The following is an 18024-nucleotide window of genomic DNA, read 5'->3' as shown; positions in this document are numbered from 1 at the left end:
TTAAATGGGGAACTTATATTGTGTCTATATTAAACATAGAAAGGTGCAGATGTTTTAATACTTTAAAGTTCTGAATCCTTACAATAAGAAAGGAAATGCTTGTTAAGTTTCTAGAATAATATGGGTCAACCTAGATAAATTATTTCATTGTTATTAGAATTCTGAGTTAATCAAATGTAAACTTTAGGAGAACTCACTTATGCTGTTTCAGGTATAGCACAAGAACTAAAGTAGTGGACACTTCCATTTTAGCTCCCTAAAATGGCTCACCACAGGAGTGTATAAACAGGATACTGTTGCAGAGGAAATGCTGGGAGGAAGTAGCTCAGGAATGAAAAGACGAGAGAAACTGAATGAATTTTCCCCTCTCATAGGACCTACTGCTATATCAGCTTAGTCATAACAAGAAGTCAAAGTATGGTATGGCTCTGTGGCTTAGCATAAATATGCAGATCTATTGTAAGGGGTGGTCACATTCATCCTTCTACAGCAGCTTCTCCTTTCTCTCCTTTTTAGCGTGAATACCAGTGCTGGAACATTCACGTGATGAGCTGGGTCAGGAAACTGATCCAGCTGAAAACTGATCAAATATGCACAAGGCATTGGGTAGAGATATTTGAAAGTCTGGATAAGACTTGACTTTATTGTTAAAGAATGTCATATTTATGATACTTTCAACTAGATTGAGTCATGTTCGTATGAAGCTGCTGGGATGACAGACAGGTTAATTGAAGTTAATTCCCTGTTTGGCTGCTAAAGAAGCAATTAAAAGGCAGTCTTGTTTACTGTGAGCTGTCAATATATAACAACTGTAATGTGGAGGTGCTGCTTTCAAGGAAGAGATGTGTTAACCTAGAGACTCATTAAATCCTCCTTTCTAGATCTGCTCTTATGTGGGTTATTTTATTTTGGTGCATGGCTCTGGATGAGGACGTGGACTGAAATCATCTCCCCCTCTCAATTAAGCTATTGCATGGTAAAAGCTTTCAGTAATTTTGAGGGCTGGCCTTGAACTAGTGATAAGACCTAAGCAGTTTCATACTCAGCTATCAAAGACTTTGTTTTTCTGGTCTACTCTCCTTTGCTTAGACATTTTAAGTTATTCTTTGGGGACTTCTACAAAAAGCAGAAATAAAAAAAGAAAAGAATCAGATGTAACTGAATTTCTTTCCATTGTTGTCATCAAGAGATATGATGACCACTTCACCATCTCAAAAATACAGCGGCTCACTGATATGATGCTATGTCCCTAGTTGCACCTGTTTCAAATATTAAATAAGGAATCATTCATCATTGTAGTTACTTCAGATGTGATTCTGCATGGTATATTGACCTTGGTTCTCCTTGGATAGGTTCACTTCATGAAAAATGTGTTTCCAGCCCTGACTTCCAGCAAGAAATAATACATTTAAAGGAATTAAATGTAATAGAAAACAACAGAGACTGAGCCATATGGAACCGCTCCATACTTTAATTATTTTATTACTTGGGATTTTAAGCATTTGGTGAGGGGAGGGAGAAGACATTGTAAAGATCTGAGACCTCTTCTCTCCTTTCTTTATTATTTTTGTATTAAACCAAGTTAAAACAACCTAGAAAAGGGAATTTTATATTCAGTTTTTTATTATGTACAAATATTTACCACTAGAACTCACTGTGTCCATATGAGCTGAGCAAGGAATAAGAACTGATTTTTTTCATGTTATTTTAGAGTTACAAATAAGCATTTAAAACCATGGATGTGCGTTTTGGGGGGTTTTTTTGTTTGTTTGTTTTGAATTAAGTATACATTATGTTAATCTCGGAGCAAATAAAAAGATTGGTTATATTTTTTTTATTCCCCATAAAAGCCTATACAGGTTATGGTTCTCCTGCCTCAGTTGCTGTATGTTTAATAGTACTTGATAGATTTTTCGTTTATTTTTCTGTTTGCTTTTTGATTGCATGTAATCTGGTATCTTTAACATCCCATGTCAGGGCATTCTTTTGTTTAATTAACTATTTTGTGTGAAAAATACAACCTTTTATTTCCTGCTACTTATTTCAGTCTTCCTGTAGCTTTTGTATTATGATAAATAGTGAACAATTATTTCATGTTTCTTTTCAGTATGTCATGTACTTTCTGTCATTCTTTTCCAAGCTGGAAAATCTTGCCTGCTTGAATGAAATACACTATGGGTTTTGTCATGCTTGTTTTCATAATTGTCAGCTTTTTCATGGAATCTGAGCAGCTTTCTGCAGCATGATTTCCCTCTTTGCTGTTACATCATAGCTGTCTATAAATTGTATATTAGTTTCTAAATAGTTGCTATGTAAGTTCTGTGGACCTCTGTGGAATCTATTTAAAATAGCTGGATTTTTATTTTGTTTTGTTTGTTGTTTTGTTTGTTCCAATGTCCCATTCCTCTGGTGGCAAGGCAGTTTCATTCTTGAACTCTTGGGCGAATATCATTTGATCCTGGCCATTTGTTACTTCTCAGTTTTATCAGGCAATCTGGACAATTATTCCAACTCATCCCTTCCGTAAACAAAGATTCTGATGTGGGAACCTCCCAAAGTCTCTTTAGAACAAATGCTGATGTATAAAATCAGTTTAATTTTCCTGCTATTGCCTAGTTTTCCTTGAGCCTTYCTTTTATGATCCTTAATTTTCAGCAAAGCCTGCAAACTCTCTGGCAAGCTTTTTTTTGAGGATTTTTAGTTATTATTACTCTATTTACTGAACACTTTTGAAAAATACTTCTTAATAAAAATAATTTATTTTTTCATGGCCTTTAAGTTATTTCTAAATTTTTTGTGAGGTGGCTTTTATTATAGTTTTGGATTTATCTTAGCAGAATTTATCCATTTTCTGTTTTTTTCCCTTGTGAATTTATTTTCAACTTTTGGAAAATGTCGTCTTCTGGTAACCATTTTTATTCTGCTGTTTATTGTGACAGATTTTGGGGGACCTTTTTTTAAATCTTATGATAGATGGTGTGTGTTTGTGCCAAACCTTCACTTTGGTATATTTAAACACATGGCCTGTAAGCATTTTTTTTTTTTTTTCTGACTACTTCTTTCCATTTGCTTTTATTAAATTTCCTCATTTTTTAGGTAGTTCTCACTTTTGAAATAATATTATTGTGATGGATTTTGGAGGGGGAGGGCTGTCCTTGCGAGACCTTTGAGTTGCACTCACCATGAGAGTGGTTCTTTGGTGGTGATAGTGATTGGCAGCTTGTGCATTGTTTAGGACCAAGTCAAGACTTGTTCTTCCTCTTGTACTTTCTCCAATTCTCTGGTCCAAGAAGCAGCAGCAGTGTTTAAAAACTTTACATCAGCTTTAGCCCCTGGCATGATACCTAAGTGCGTTATGGTGATTTGAATTCTCCAGTTAGTGTTGGTTTTCTGCCCTTGCTAGCTTTCTGATCTCCTTCAGCATGCTACAGGTCACTGTTGTCATCCTAAATTAGTACGCAATAGAGTATGCAGCCCTACTACTGCTACTCTTCCTATTTGGCATGGAATTTCAGTTCTTAGGGTGGAGTTTCTTACTGATATGACCTGCCTATTCACCTTATTTGACTCTAAGCTTTTCCTAATGTATAGCATGTCTTTCCACTAGCGCAGCCTGCTCCATCACTGCTACAAATTCTGTGCTCTGGTGTTAGTGCTCCTCTGGCCATCTTCATTCCATCAAGTTTCTCACATACCTGGTATGTCAGCACTCTTTCTCACCTTTGCACTTCCTTCATGTATCTTAACAAGAAGGTTTTTAGCACTTACTAAGTGTGTGGTGTAGACACAGTTGCTTATTCTTGTGTGTTCTCTTCAAATAGCCTTTAATTATTCAGACTGCTCTTTGCTGCTTCCTTCTTGAATTTTGTCCATTTTTGTTCTGTCTTCTAAAGATGCAAGCTTTTAATGACTTCCCTCTGTCCTCCTCCCTGAAGGTATGGCATTATCTTTAAGTGGTATCCATCTGTTTCTGTTTTGGCTTCTGTGGAGCCTATGTTTCTTATATAGGCTCCATATATTCCAAAAATTTTCCCAGTTTCTAGTGAATCTAAACCCTTCTTTACACTATTTTAACAACTGCAGATTGCGACCTGTCTTTCTGATCCCGCATTTGTCACTGGGAGCATTTCAGAGTTAGTATTTAATCATCTTTAATTTTATCTCCTCCTCCTCCGTGTGTTGTTTGCTCCCGTATGGATCACCATCACTGACTTCTTCCCATCATTTCCTAAGTGACTATTTAGACAGTTTTGGCCCCAGGCAAGTCATACCATGTGTTTTTCATAATTGAGAAAAATTTCTGCCTGCAGTCTAGCTGTCTGCTACTCTGGCTTTTCTATCAATTTTGGATCCCTTTCCCTTTCTGGGTGCAGAAGGGTATGTGGCTATCACCTGATAAGTGCCTGGCTATTGGGGAATCATTCATCTTCACCCAGGCTGATGTCTAACCAATCACAAAATTTTCCTTCCTTTAGGCAGTACTGGAGATCCTAGCTTGGAGGTGAGACTGATCTACACTGTCCCAAGAAGTCTCATCAAGGAAACTGCATTGTAGATTTAGGTTTCTCTCAGGAGTCTGTTATGATATAGTGTTAGTTTTCCCCTAGTAAGCATTTTTGTTATGTAATTTGGGTAAATAGTGAAGCTAAACTTCGTATCACATGGTGCTTGGGATACTTAAAGCTGTCAAGTAAATGAGAATACTGTGAACAGCTGGAAACCTGCCTGAGGAACCATCAAGTTTAGACTCAACTGCTGGTCACATAGACCTGAGGGCAGATGTAAGAACTTTCTCAGCAAGATTTTCCTCATTATAAAATCATTGTCTTATCTGGCTTACAGAATTAGAAACAATTCAGGATTAATTGAAAGCCATTGTGTTGGTAAGTGCAGCAATCGAGATTATTTTTTAATGAAGAACTTTGTTTTTTCTGGATTCAAATGTTAGTTTTTATTATTATGACAACTGAGGAAAACTCTTAAATACACAACACTTGTTAGATGTGCCACATGTACTGTGGATATTTTATGTGATGATTTATTTATACAATTAAATATCAGTTGGTATTTGAACAGGAAACCATAGAAATGTTCTGGTTTTAGCTGCCTTGTATTCTACTTTCTAGGATGATAAATTTTTTTTTTTTTTGGCTTTAGTTAAGTAACTTTTTGCTATAAACTCTTCCTCTTTTCTTCTGCCCCCCCCCCTTTCTTTCAGATATTTCTTCTGATTGTTTTCATGTGCATAACATTACTGATTGCTAGTCTTATCTGCCTTACATTACCGGGTAAGTCTGTTACTGTAGAACTGTAATTTAAAAAAGAAAAGAAAAGAAAAGAAAACAGACATGCTCTACAATAATAAATATTTTGAAACCTTATCTAAGTTTAAAGAAGAAGATACAGAAAAGCAGTGTTTCATTTTTAATGAAACATCTTCATAATGTAGTAGTCTAAACTTTAAATGATAACCTTTATCGAAGCTGGAGATAATACCTGTACCTAAATTACAGCTCAGCAGAGAAGAGACTGACATTTCCTTTGTTTTGTTGTAGATTTTTTTTTTTTTTTCCTTAGGAGGAGGGCCCCGAGTTTTGAGGCAATCTCTGTAGTAATATTGAGAGAAAGAGAATTAGTACTCTTGCACCTGCTTTGCTCTTTAGAGAAGGAAAATACATAGGTTGTTACCATATCTTCTACATTGTATCTTCTTTAATTGAATACTTCTGAAGTTGTTCATCATGACACCTCACTAGAGCCTTTTTAGCATAGCCTTTAGATGTGGTACGGTATTGATATACATGCCAGTCAAACCAAATCAAAAGCACTTCAAGTGTTTTTCAATTAACTGCAACAAATTTACATACATTTGTTTGAATGCTATCAGCTAGGGAATTCTAAAATCTGGCAACTGTAGGACCAGGTCACTTTTACCTCCTTTTTTTAATGCTCCTAAAGTCAATAATGTATTGAGGTCTGAGTTCTGAATCTTGCAATAGCTTTAATTCAGTACATACAAATAATTGCACTATAATTTTATTGACTAGAAACACTGTATTAAAAAATTAAACACAGCAAATGAGTGGGAGAGCTTCAGAAACCCCATCAGTAAGTCTTAAAGCATTATGTGAGACAGTGAAATTACTCAAACATAACCCTTAAGATTTAAGTTCAAACTTATGCACTAATCTGTGATTGCCTTTGAGGTTCTGAAGATTAATATTTAGGCTCTAAATAGTGTAGCATTCAGTGTTTTGCTTTGTTGTAGTTTAGATCACATCACTGTAGTGTAATGAAAGAACAAATACTCTACATGTGTATTGCCATTGTCTGCATAACTATTTATTTAGAGCCTCACACATTCRTGCCTTAGGGGCATAGTACCAAAATATTGTTTTATTTTGAATACTATTTGTGCATTAATAATTAACAATACATTTTATAAATGTTTTCATGGGCATCCTTCCTTAATACTTCAAAAACCATTACTCTATTTAACAGTGTTTGTGTTTTCAGTATTTGCTGGTCGCTGGTTAATGTCATTTTGGACGGGGACCGCCAAAATCCATGAACTGTACACAGCCGCTTGTGGTCTTTACGTCTGCTGGCTAACTATTCGAGCAGTAACAGTGCTGGTTGCCTGGATGCCCCAGGGTCGTAGAGTGATTTTTCAGAAGGTCAAAGAATGGTCTCTTATGGTGAGTCTTGAGAGATATTTTTATTAAAGTATCAAAAAATAGCTTTAAAAGACTGTTTCTTTTTACTTTCAGATTTTGCCCTGTAACATGTATTCCATTTTCCTTTTCAGTCCATCTTGAAGTTTATACAGCATATGTTCCTATTCCGTAGACTAACTGTTCTTTTGGAGACCATTTAACAGAATGTTAAGCAATCAGTGTAAATAAGCTTGTGTGTATATGTTTATATATACATGTATTTTTTTTCTGTTCCTTTAAAAGTGAATATGTTGCATTATATTATCCCATACATTATGTGGTCTCAATGAATATAATTATATTTTCATATACACCTGGAAACTAAACTGTTACTTGGTTAGTAACTTGACATTATCAAATAAACTAATAAAGCTGAAGATGATGACAAATTTAATGTCTCTAAAAAGTAGTTTGCATATTTTCAAAAATCTTTGTGATTTGTCAGATCTGTGTTGTTCAAATGAATATTTTTAAAGAAAAAAATCCTCTATTATCATAAATTTGCTGTTGTGGTGAAAATTTGAAGTTATCCCACCCTTTTATCTAGGTTTTGGTTCTGAGGATTTCTATAGTGGTTTTTTTTTGCCTAAATAGAGTAATTTTAAACATCCATTGTATAAATGGCACCCTGTGAAGGACATGCTTACGACAGCTTTTTATGAGACTATTACAGACAGAAGAGCGGTGTATGTGTGTATTCCATATTTTATCCTTCCCTGAATATCTTATTCTCTGTTTTCACTTGTGAAATCTTAAGCTTGCCTAGAGGAAGTTCAGAGATAAACTGTAATACTTGTCCTTTGTCCCTATCATGTTGTTAGGTTATACTACTTCTGTATCTGATTTTTGGTTAATGAATTTAAACTAAAAGAATGCTAGAACAAAGAGGGATTCAGGCATAATACTTTAACTGAGTCTTTTGTTCAAGTCAGAAATACTCTGTCATGAGTGGATTTAAAAGGTTTGGGTGTAACTGGGGGGGGGAGCAGTTTTGGAAAGATTTTTCTATAATTTTCCAACGTACAAAAACATATTCAATGTAAGTTCAATTAGGCAAGTCATGCTGGGGGTTGGGGAGGGGGTCGGAAGTAGGATCCAAGCTTGAAAATTTGGATTGCAAAACTAGTATGTAACAAAAATTATTTTCAGGGCTAGATATATGAATTGAAAATCTGGGTAGGTTTTCTCCAGCTTTATCTATTTGCGTGCTTTAATTGAACATATTTGTCAGATTTTTTTGTTTAAACTTAAAAATGTAATTATATGTCTCGACATTTTTAGATAATGAAGACACTGATAGTGGCCGTGTTGCTAGCTGGTGTGGTTCCACTTTTGCTTGGTCTTCTGTTTGAACTGGTAATCGTTGCACCTTTGAGAGTTCCTCTGGATCAGACACCTCTCTTCTATCCTTGGCAGGTCAGTTGCTCAGTGGTTGGTATGTCAGGCTTTTCAGTGGTGTTGAGCTTCTGCTGTTGATGCATTTCTTTATGTAGGAGTAAGAGGGTTGCAGGAGTTCTGGTTTCTCATTGATTCAGGGCTTCAGAGCATTTTCTACAGATACGTTTCCCTGTAGTAAAGACAAGACAGTCCGGATGCAAGTATTATTAAACCCAAAGGATATGCTTATTAATTTATGTGTGAAGAGCTGAACTCTTTGTGATAACCTCAGAGGATCTTTCAATTTCACTAATTAGATACACAAGGGTTTGCAGTAGCTTAATATTCAAATTATGTACAGAAGTTAGTGTAGCTATATGTATGCATGCATGCACATGCATAACTTCTCCGGAAAGCTTTCTGCCTACAGTTGTGCAGCAGGAAGTGTGGTTGCTGTTTTTCCCCATACAAAGTTATAATTCCCTGATGATACACACTATGAATGAAGTTTGATATGCTTTAGGATCATTCTGGTTTAAGCTGAGATGTCAAATCATTAATATAAGATTTTGAGATAGTAATATTTTGCTTTACTTTTTAATAAAGTTTCATAGGTTAAGATTTAAGGGAGTGCAAATGTTTTCCTGCCAGTTTCAGTGGAGGAAGTGAAGGTACTACAGATTGAGTGACAGATGCTTGTATCATCTTATACTTAATCTTGAAAGCTTTTAACTCAAGGAAACTTTAATTGAGGGAACTCAAAAGACCTTAGAAAGTCTATTACTAAATAACAAGAAAGTGTTCAAAGACACTCAATTTCTAAGCTGTATACGAACAAGCTATTTTTTGCTTTAAGTATTCAAATGTGTGAAAGCCTTATACAAAGAAGAATTTGTCTACTAATTAAAATCGTCCATTATTTCTCAATGTGTGTATTCTTTAGAGGTGTCAGTTCTTAAGTAAATTACTAGTAGCCAGGACATCGTATCACTGCAGTGGTAGAAGATTGTGATTCCCAAACCTTTTTGGAAAGAATTTGTAATGCTAGGGATTACCTACAAAATTTTAATTTGTCCATGTTAGTTCTATAGAAGCTTGGAATTAAATACAATGGAGGGGTTTATTTTCATGTGGTAGAGCTTCCTCAAAATATCAGAGTAGAGAGAATTCAGGCTTGTTCTAAATTAACAAGGGAGTTACTGAAATGGAGAATAATTTCCATTTGTCACAAAAGAGAATCTTGAGTTCTAGAAAGGTTATGTGCTTTAGCAGACATAAAAAGTACTTTGAAACAATGTTAACACCTTTTTTGTGACAATAAGTTTTTAAATTTTTGAACATAGTTATTAACAAAGACTGTCTTTTAAATAATTGAATTAAGAGAAAATATGCTTTCCCAGCAGTTTAATGAAGTTGATTAAGCTGGGGTGTCCTAAGTCTTACCTATAAATGTGTGCAACTAATCTGGAAAGAACTGACTCATTTTGTGCGGTCTTTACTACAGACCCATAGTTGTTCTTTCCATGCTGTAATGATTGCACTATATGTTAGAGTAAACTTTTCGCTGGTTTGTATGACATCCTCCTGTAAATAGCATTGCCATGCTTTGTTTAGCAGTGCTCACATCAGGTAGGCTTTTGTGAACAATTAAAAGGAGAAGAAAAAAAAAAAGGCAAGAAAAAAAATCTTGCTTTCTAGCTTGTGTGAGGATCTTTATATCTTGTGTTTTTCTCTCTCTCTCTCTCTCTCTTTCTTTTGTTTTTTTTTAAAGGAGTTAAAATAAATTATTTCTGCTTACATGTTACCAGTGTTAATTAGTTTGTACCARAATACTGGTCTGTTGCTGTAAGTAAATGTAATGCCTTGATTTTGTTTTTGCCTTTGGTTTAATATTATTAGCTGGTGTTCATGGTTCCAGGCACCTGAATATTTTACAAATATCAGTTAAGCTTGAGAGCATCCTCTCTTTTTAAGAATTTGCTTAAGATGCTTCCTCTTTTGAACAGTTTCCCTTGTTTAAAAAAAAATTTTTTTCTGAATTATTCATTTCTAAGTAATATTAACAAAGTGCTCTAAAAAGTTTTGTTATCAAAATATTTAAAAAGTTGATAATGATAATTGTTTTTACAAAACTAGGACTGGGCTCTTGGAGTTCTGCATGCCAAAATAATTGCTGCCATAACTCTGATGGGTCCCCAGTGGTGGTTGAAAACTGTTATTGAACAGGTAAGAAAAAATTGTTCATGTGAATTATCTGTATAATACATTCATATGAATGTTTTTTGAACACGTTAGAAAATGGACTTCCTGTTGTAGTATTAGCACAGATAGTCTTATAGAATCCTTTTAAATTATAGAATCTAATCCATTAAGCTACACTTAACAGTAAAACAAAAATAAACTTCAAATTCTGAGCCATCCTTATAGCTGGTTACAGCCAAGCTGTGGGTGAGAGACATTCTCCAGCTGTATGTGCCAGCCATTAGAAATCAGTCTTTTTCCATGATTAGTCTAGCCATGTTGAGACCTCTCAGCTCCTGGTAGCAATTGCAGAAACTCAAGAATTGTGGAGTCCCTGTCTTCAGCTGCAGACCCACATAGAGGAGTTCTGGTCTGCCCAGCCAAGGGCATCCACAGGATCCTCTTTCAGCCAGTCTTCAGCAAGTTAACAGAACAAAGCAATCCCACGTCACCAACAAAACTACCATCCACAGCTCTAATGATCTTTCAGCTACCATCTTATACTCCTGCTACCAAAGCCCAACACTATTCCAGATTAAGTTTTTTTCCTGAGCGCTACTTGCATGATTTTCTGGAACCGTCATGGTTCAGTGCAGAAAGGTTTTCCTTCTCATACTGTGGCCACTGTGGTTTTCATCAAGTTAGGAATTCTCTTTGCCTCTGATGAGGAGAGATGTGTAAAACCTTGTAATGATTCCTGTAAGCACAAAGCATGCCTTTCTTGATTGATCCTTTCTACTTCTAACTTGTTCTTCTTAGGTATATGCAAATGGGATTCGTAACATTGATTTACACTTCATAATTCGTAAACTGGCGGCACCCGTAATCTCTGTTCTGTTACTTTCCCTGTGTGTACCTTACATCATAGCTTCTGGTGTTGTACCTTTATTAGGTATGTAAACATTTGGAATACTTGTTTATCATCTGATGGTTTAGAGTAATGTAAATGTATTTGTGTCAATAAAACCTGAAGTTCTACATTATTAGAAAAAGAAACACTTCTGCCAGTAAATTTAAAAGCTTAATTATTGCTGTTTTTTCTTAAGCTTTGGGGGTGAGAAATGGAATATGTTATTCTGACTGGATGTCTAATAAATTAAAGTGCAGAATAAAAAGAAAATTATGGGCCAGAATAATATCTAGCAGCAGAAACGTAGGTATCTAATGAGCTTGGGAAAGGTATGTTTGGTTAGTTTCTTCAGACGTCAACCTTTATTCTTTCTTTAAAAGTTATATTAAGCTGATGTTTTTTGGGTTTTTTTGACTTGTCAAACTTTAAAGGAAGCTTAGAACAGATGAAAATACTAGTTTTGGTTTGTGGTTTTCATTCAGTATTTCATTCGGTATATTTCCATTATATTTAAAATAAAAGATGAATTGTAAACATGGATTTTTTTAACTTTCCTATCACCTCATAATTGAATGAAATAAAAATTGTTATTAATTGCAGGAGTTTTATCAGAAGCAGTATACGTGTGCTGTGTTATCAACAGTTATCTTTTGATAGTTTTGGTACTAACAGGATGTTCAATAAGTTCCATTTTATTCTCCAGCTTCTCACTTGCATGCAGACTTCTATTGTGTCCGCTTTTTCTGACATGAGGTATACAGAAGTCAATAAGCAAGCAGGGCTGATATGTACTGTGAATTTTCACTGTGTTAATTGAAGTCTTTGAACTTTAATGCTTGGGGGAGGGGGTGAGCCCAGCTGTCATGTTGGATCTGAGATATGTAAATATATTATCTTACTGCCCTGCTACTGAAGTTACAGTATAATAGAAAGTGGAAGAAGGGGGCAGAGGCAGAAATGCATGTGCTATCTTCAGCATTGTTAGCTTATATGAGGGTCCTATCCTGTTTTGCAGGAGTTACTGCTGAGATGCAAAACCTAGTTCAGCGTCGGATTTACCCTTTTCTGCTCATGGTGGTGGTTTTGATGGGAATCCTTTCCTTCCAAGTCCGTCAGTTCAAGCGCCTTTATGAACATATTAAAAATGACAAGTGAGTATATAGTATGTTTTTTTCATTATTTTTCCATTGTAATTTGTGGTAACAACCTCAGTTTGAGTGAATTCAGATGTTACAGAAACTTAGCACTAAAAGGGAATATAAGAAGCTTGCTAGACAAATGACCATCAGAGGCAGATCTGAACTGTTTTTGGCAAATGTTTGTTTTGCCTGTTCAGGTAGATAAGCACAGGGACAGACTGTCTTTATAAATAGAAGACTTTTCATTATGTCTGACTTAAATCTTCTTTGCCACAAATGAAGCTGGTTACGCCTTTGTCTCCCCCTCTGTAGTCTTGAAGGACAAGTGAATGTAATAACATATTACATATTTGAAGGTAAAAATCTCATATTGATCTGCTGCTTATAAAAACATATCTTCAGCCTTTTCTGCATAATTGTTTTCTGCTTCTTCCTACTTTTTTAGACCTCTTTATTTAAAAAAAAAAAAAAAAAAAAAAGGATTCAGTTGAGTTGAATTGATACAGGTTGTCCTTACCAAATTTTTGACCATTTTCTTTGTTTTCTATAATTATTAGTCTGTATTTTTCAGATCAACTGCCTGATAAAAGTGTTAATTTTCCCAGCGTTTTTCTGGTTATGGTGATTAATTCCTGTGTGTGTGTGTGTGTGTGTGTGTGTGTGTGTGGTGTTCTTATTACCTGTGTTCAGAATGCTTGCTGTTCCCCAATCCTGTAAAACAAAGCCTTTTCTTGAAGTTGATCTTGCTTCAGATATTAGTAAGGAACTGTCCCAAAGCAGGCTGGAGTACGTATGTCTTAGTCTTCTAGATTTGAATACAGCTAACTGATTAAAATATTCAATATACTTTTTTCCCCCTTTATTCTGGGAAAATCCCTTTTTCAAATTTTTAACCTACTCTTCTATGCATATGTATGTATTCTTTGTTTTTTTTTTTAAATGCATCTGATTATCTTAATGTTTTTCCGAAGCTGAAAACAACAAGACCTTAGATATTTCGGATTTTTCAGCAAACATATGTTGTTTGCTCACTTAATCTGTTAAGTACAGGAGCTATGATTCGTCGTGTTTCTCATACTTTACTGTATTCATAGGGCCTTTTTATTACTGCCTTTTATGCCTCTTCCTATGTAGTGCTGTGTGCAGGCCCACTACTGTGGGGGTTATTTGGAAAAGTTAGTTTTAAACCACAGCTACTAGTATTCCTAAGCTGCTTTTATGTTGGAAAGGAGTAAGTTCTTCTGTGTTAGATTCATACCCTGAATTCCCTAGAACAGTTTTTCTTTCCACTACCTAAAAGGAGTCTAATCTCAAGCCTAAAATTGACTTCTCTGGATCTTCCCTGTGCCTGCCTTCAATGTTAGAAAGGTATTGATAAATTGTTTGGTGCAAATGTGGAAAATTAGAGTCTAGAAATACTAGAGTTGTGAATAAAATTAAAACGTAAGCAACCCCATTTGATATTTTAGCACCTTTTACTCTTATCAGTTGATTTAAATGCTGTTCCCCACCTGCCTTTATAACATGTTCTGTATTTGGCCTGCTGTAGTAAATGTAGCTGGTATTTATCTTTGCAAGTGGGTTCTGAGCTAAATGTTAGTATCTTTCAGGCAGAATGTAGCTTGAATTGCAACTTGCATTAATATTTCACATTGTTTTCTTGTGTAAAATATAGCATGTGAACTGTAAAAACAAAGCTGTAAAAATATCTGTAAGTGGAAATTACTTTGATATTAAATGAAATTATTATTAAAGAAAGGATTATAACTCTACAAGGATGGTTATCCTTGTAGAAAAGAAGTTTGTACATTACAAGTTAATGGTCAGATTGCAGTGAGCCAGTAAACATAGTCATGCTACCCAGTGGAGATTTATAGTCTAAAAAGTATGCCTAATTAAGTCTTTCATGTAACAGATCTCAAAAGTTTGTGTGAGTTTTGTGACAGTCAAAATGTGCCAAAATATATAACAGTTGTTTTGGTCACAGTAAAGTGAGAAAAGGAGGGGTGGTGAAGAAATATCTAAAGGAAATAGTTGGTTTCAGATGAAGAATTCATAGCCGTATATGGCTTTTCTACAGAAGTTTTTTGTTTACTTGGAAAAGCAATTAAATGAGTCTTTTGCTGCTTTAGTCTGTATGCATACATATGTTGTCATCATCGTTAAAAATCAGTTTAGCTTAAGGTGGTGCTTTTGTATGCGTACATATACTGTCATTGCTAATGTTGTAGTCTTCAAGACATGGTAAGACATTTCCCCAGCTAAGGGGCTGGAAATACAAATATGCAAACACACGCTCTTCGTATTTCATTTTTTTATTCAGGTTACACATCTGAACTGCATGACCCTGGAGTTAAGGCTGTAGAGACAAATTCATAATGCCCTTATTTCATTCTGAGCTGCCTGAAAGTTGAGGGGGAAAAAAAATAAAAGATGAAGATGGTTGAACAGCCATTTTAAGTGGTTCATATGTAGATTAACAAGTTTTATTGAAATGAAAAAGCTACTCCTGCAGTAAAGGAAATAGAGTGAATTTATGTTACAGTATTGTAGTAACTTTGTTAATTGCTTGCTGTTTTTATTATAATCACAGGTATCTCGTTGGGCAACGACTTGTGAATTATGAACGAAAGTCTGGTAAACAAGGCACATCAACTCCTCCTCAGTCTTCACAAGAATAAAATGGTCGTTTAAAACATCTTGACCTTCCCTTTGCCTTTACATGTCCTTTTTCATAGACTTGTCTTCAATCTTTGGATATCTATCCTAATAATACTCTCAGCAGTGTTTTTGGCTTCTGTTTGTAGCATCCAGATAGCAGTTAAGGCTCTGTTCCTTTATCTGCATTTTCTGATGTTATCAATGCTGTCTGAGGTCTGTATATGTGTAAATAGAAGTATCCTGACACCCTAAAACCTTGGATTAAAAAGAATGTGCATTGTACATCTTTAAAAAAGTATATTAATTTATTAAATTTAGTTGTCACTTTATTTTGGACTGCTGTTCTGTTGACAATGTGCCACAAAGCAATAGTGCAAAGAGGCAAGATGCTTTTATAAAATTTGGAGATTACTTTATGGTGTTCATAACAGTTCTTATTACAGTAATATAGTATGATTTTTCTTGAGTAGAAAGGCCACACAGAGAATATAAGAAGGAGATAACTGTCTTACAGTAAGCAGTGAAGTGGCTGTGGTGAGAACATAATGAACTATGTACCTTGCTGTCAAGTCTTTTTTATTATTTTGTATAACACCAAAGCTGTTGTACATTTTCTATTGCCTGATTGTTTTTCATGTGTCTGAGTTTGTAATACTGTACAATTACTGTTAAATCAAGAAATATTTCCTCTTCTGAGAATTCAGACTGTGCTTGTTGAGGCTCAGTTGGGTTTTTATGCTTGTTTGGGGGGTTTTGTGGCTCTGGGAATCAGGAGTTCCTGCACTAAACCAGTAAGTAAAAACTGACTAAAGCTAGGTGATAGAAGCGTTTAAAGATATCAAGGAAAGTTAGACAGATTCACAACTTAAATTATAGCCTGTTTCCTATCAAAAGTAGAATTTTTCAGGACCTCAAGGGACAGGATGAAGCTTGTCTGAATGTGTCTGCAGTGGAAAAAAGAGCAGATTGTAAGTAATGTTGTGTGACCTGGTCCTTAACTAAAGAGCTGGAAGTCGTCTTTTCTGTAAGCTACCAAAGCTGCAAATCATAGTATGAATTTTATATTACACAAGTATGTTAAACAACAAAAAAAATCTCATTTATTTCAAAATGGGTCACTGTGAAATTTTTTATGGCAGTAACCCTGAAAAAGTTATTCATCACATACCATGTATTGCCTGTGGGGAGGGGAAAGGAAGTCTATATGTGCTATTAAACAGGAAAGGAAAAGTTAGCTGATTTCTTTTCAACAATGCAGTCAAAGAAGAGCCACCAAATCAAGTTAAACAAATTGTGGTATTTCTATATGTAGATAGTGTTCTTTTTCAGTATTTTTTTTTAAGTAGATGTATTAAAAAAATACATAGCAGTAACATAAAGCTTTAAGTAGAGTTAAACCACATGCTTTTAGAATGCAGTACCTTTTCTACGATTATATGGTGGAAATATGAGTATCCATTACAGTAATCAGAAAGCTGATAGAACAATTAACTTGCTACTCAATACATTCTCCTTCAGTGTTCTACACTTACTCTATGTGTGTGTAGTTTAATAATGCAAGAATCTGGTATGTGATGGCTGTGATGGTGATACTGCATTTTGGTGTCTAGACTCTTAAGTTCTTGGGCAATGAGCACATGCCAAATGCATAGGAATCAGTGGCAGGAGGATTGGGCTATCACTATCAGAAGGCCAGAAACTACTGTTCTACAGAATTACTATTTTCCTGATAGTTTTGAACTATAAATATTACACTTTGGAGTAATTACTAGGAAATTTCTAGTAAAATGAAGTCATAGAAAAATAGCCAAAACATTTATCTCTAACTCACTGTTGCTGACTAAAGGCTAAATTGAGAATTCACACCTGATATTTTTGATGTGCATATATTTTGCTTTTGAATATTTATAGTGGTGTATATTGTRGGACAAATATTTTTTCACAAGATTAAGTTCACTGATAAAGCATTCTTATTTATGCCAAGATTCTGTCCTCTACATATCTTTGTTTAAAAAAAACAAAACAAAACAAACCTCTAAAACAGTCTTACCCCTCAGATAGTGCCAGCACTACTGTGCTTCATGTAAAATTTGCAGTAGTGCAGTTTCTTGTAACTTTGTGTTTTTATCAAGACAAACTGGTCTTAATATTAAAATTTATTAAGAAAAAGCCTTTGTGCTGTTTCTTATTACTGTTATTTTACAAATCATAACATAGAACAAAACTGATTTGGGTCAGTCACATAAGCTACATTAAAAGAACTACAGTTCACATTATATTATTTATGCTTGTTCTTTATTAATGAGAACTGATTTCAAATCAAACTGTTGTATTTGCTTTTGCACTGCTTTACACATCCTGGATTAAGTGAAGTTTGTTGCTGAAACTGTCCACTGTAAACTTTCAAAAAATCTCATCTCCTGATCTCCTTATTTTTAAGCTTGTCTTGGGATAGAAGGTTAAGGTTGTATAGAACAAGAATGAAATAATGCTACTTTTTTATTATTTTAAACTTTAGCCTGCATTATTGTGTTCTCCTCCGGGATAGAAACTTACAGTAAGCATGTTAACTCTTTGCTTTTGAGACAGCTGACAAGCTCTGTATCAGTGGCTTCCATCTGTGCTAGAGTAATACAGCTTGCAGTGGTCTCATACTACTCTTCAAGTGGGAAGAATGCACTGTGGCTTTTACCACAGTTTGTGTTAACCTTAGATCTTGGACGGAGATCCCCTTTGTGGTGTTGAGTATCTAATGCTGTTAGTAGTTCTGCAAACCTTTATCCAAGAATCCTSAGATGGCTTTGTAGCTACCTTTTTGCATACTAAAAGAGTTAATTGCAGCATGGCTTTGATTTGTTCTTACACCAATATTTTGTATTGATTAAAAAGAGTTAAAACTCTGCATTCTCTTTCTGACTTCCCCTTCTCCATTGGGTAAAGTCTTAAGTTATTTGTAGTCTTAAGTTATTTGTAGTCTTAAGTTATTTGTAGTCTTAAGTTATTTGTAGTCTTAAGTTATTTGTAGTCTTAAGTTATTTGT

At 34.9% G+C, this 18024-nt stretch overlaps 1 protein-coding gene across 12 annotated transcripts in view; it reads left to right on the top strand.

Annotated features, from left to right (window-relative positions):
* The window catches only part of MARCH6 (membrane associated ring-CH-type finger 6), a 55780-nt gene extending 38627 nt beyond the window's left edge, over positions 1-17153 (top strand). For 8 of the 12 annotated variants that reach the window (XM_026065656.1, XM_026065648.1, XM_026065714.1 and 5 more), the window contains 7 exons: positions 5219-5288; positions 6502-6698; positions 7998-8132; positions 10230-10319; positions 11094-11226; positions 12200-12335; positions 14917-17153. In XM_026065656.1, the coding sequence (XP_025921441.1) occupies positions 5219-5288; positions 6502-6698; positions 7998-8132; positions 10230-10319; positions 11094-11226; positions 12200-12335; positions 14917-15004 (849 nt within the window). In that variant the 3' untranslated portion in view covers positions 15005-17153. Of the gene's footprint in view, positions 1-5218; positions 5289-6501; positions 6699-7997; positions 8133-10229; positions 10320-11093; positions 11227-12199; positions 12336-14916 lie in introns of those variants that run through there. The other 4 variants (XM_026065723.1, XM_026065682.1, XM_026065640.1 and 1 more) reach the window with 2 other exon arrangements.
* Positions 17154-18024: the final 871 nt, after the last annotated feature.

This window comes from Apteryx rowi, unplaced genomic scaffold, assembly GCF_003343035.1.
Source record: "Apteryx rowi isolate R43461 unplaced genomic scaffold, aptRow1 scaffold_1027, whole genome shotgun sequence".
Classification (NCBI taxonomy): Eukaryota; Metazoa; Chordata; class Aves; order Apterygiformes; family Apterygidae; genus Apteryx; species Apteryx rowi.
This window is presented reverse-complemented; position numbering and strand designations above follow the sequence as displayed.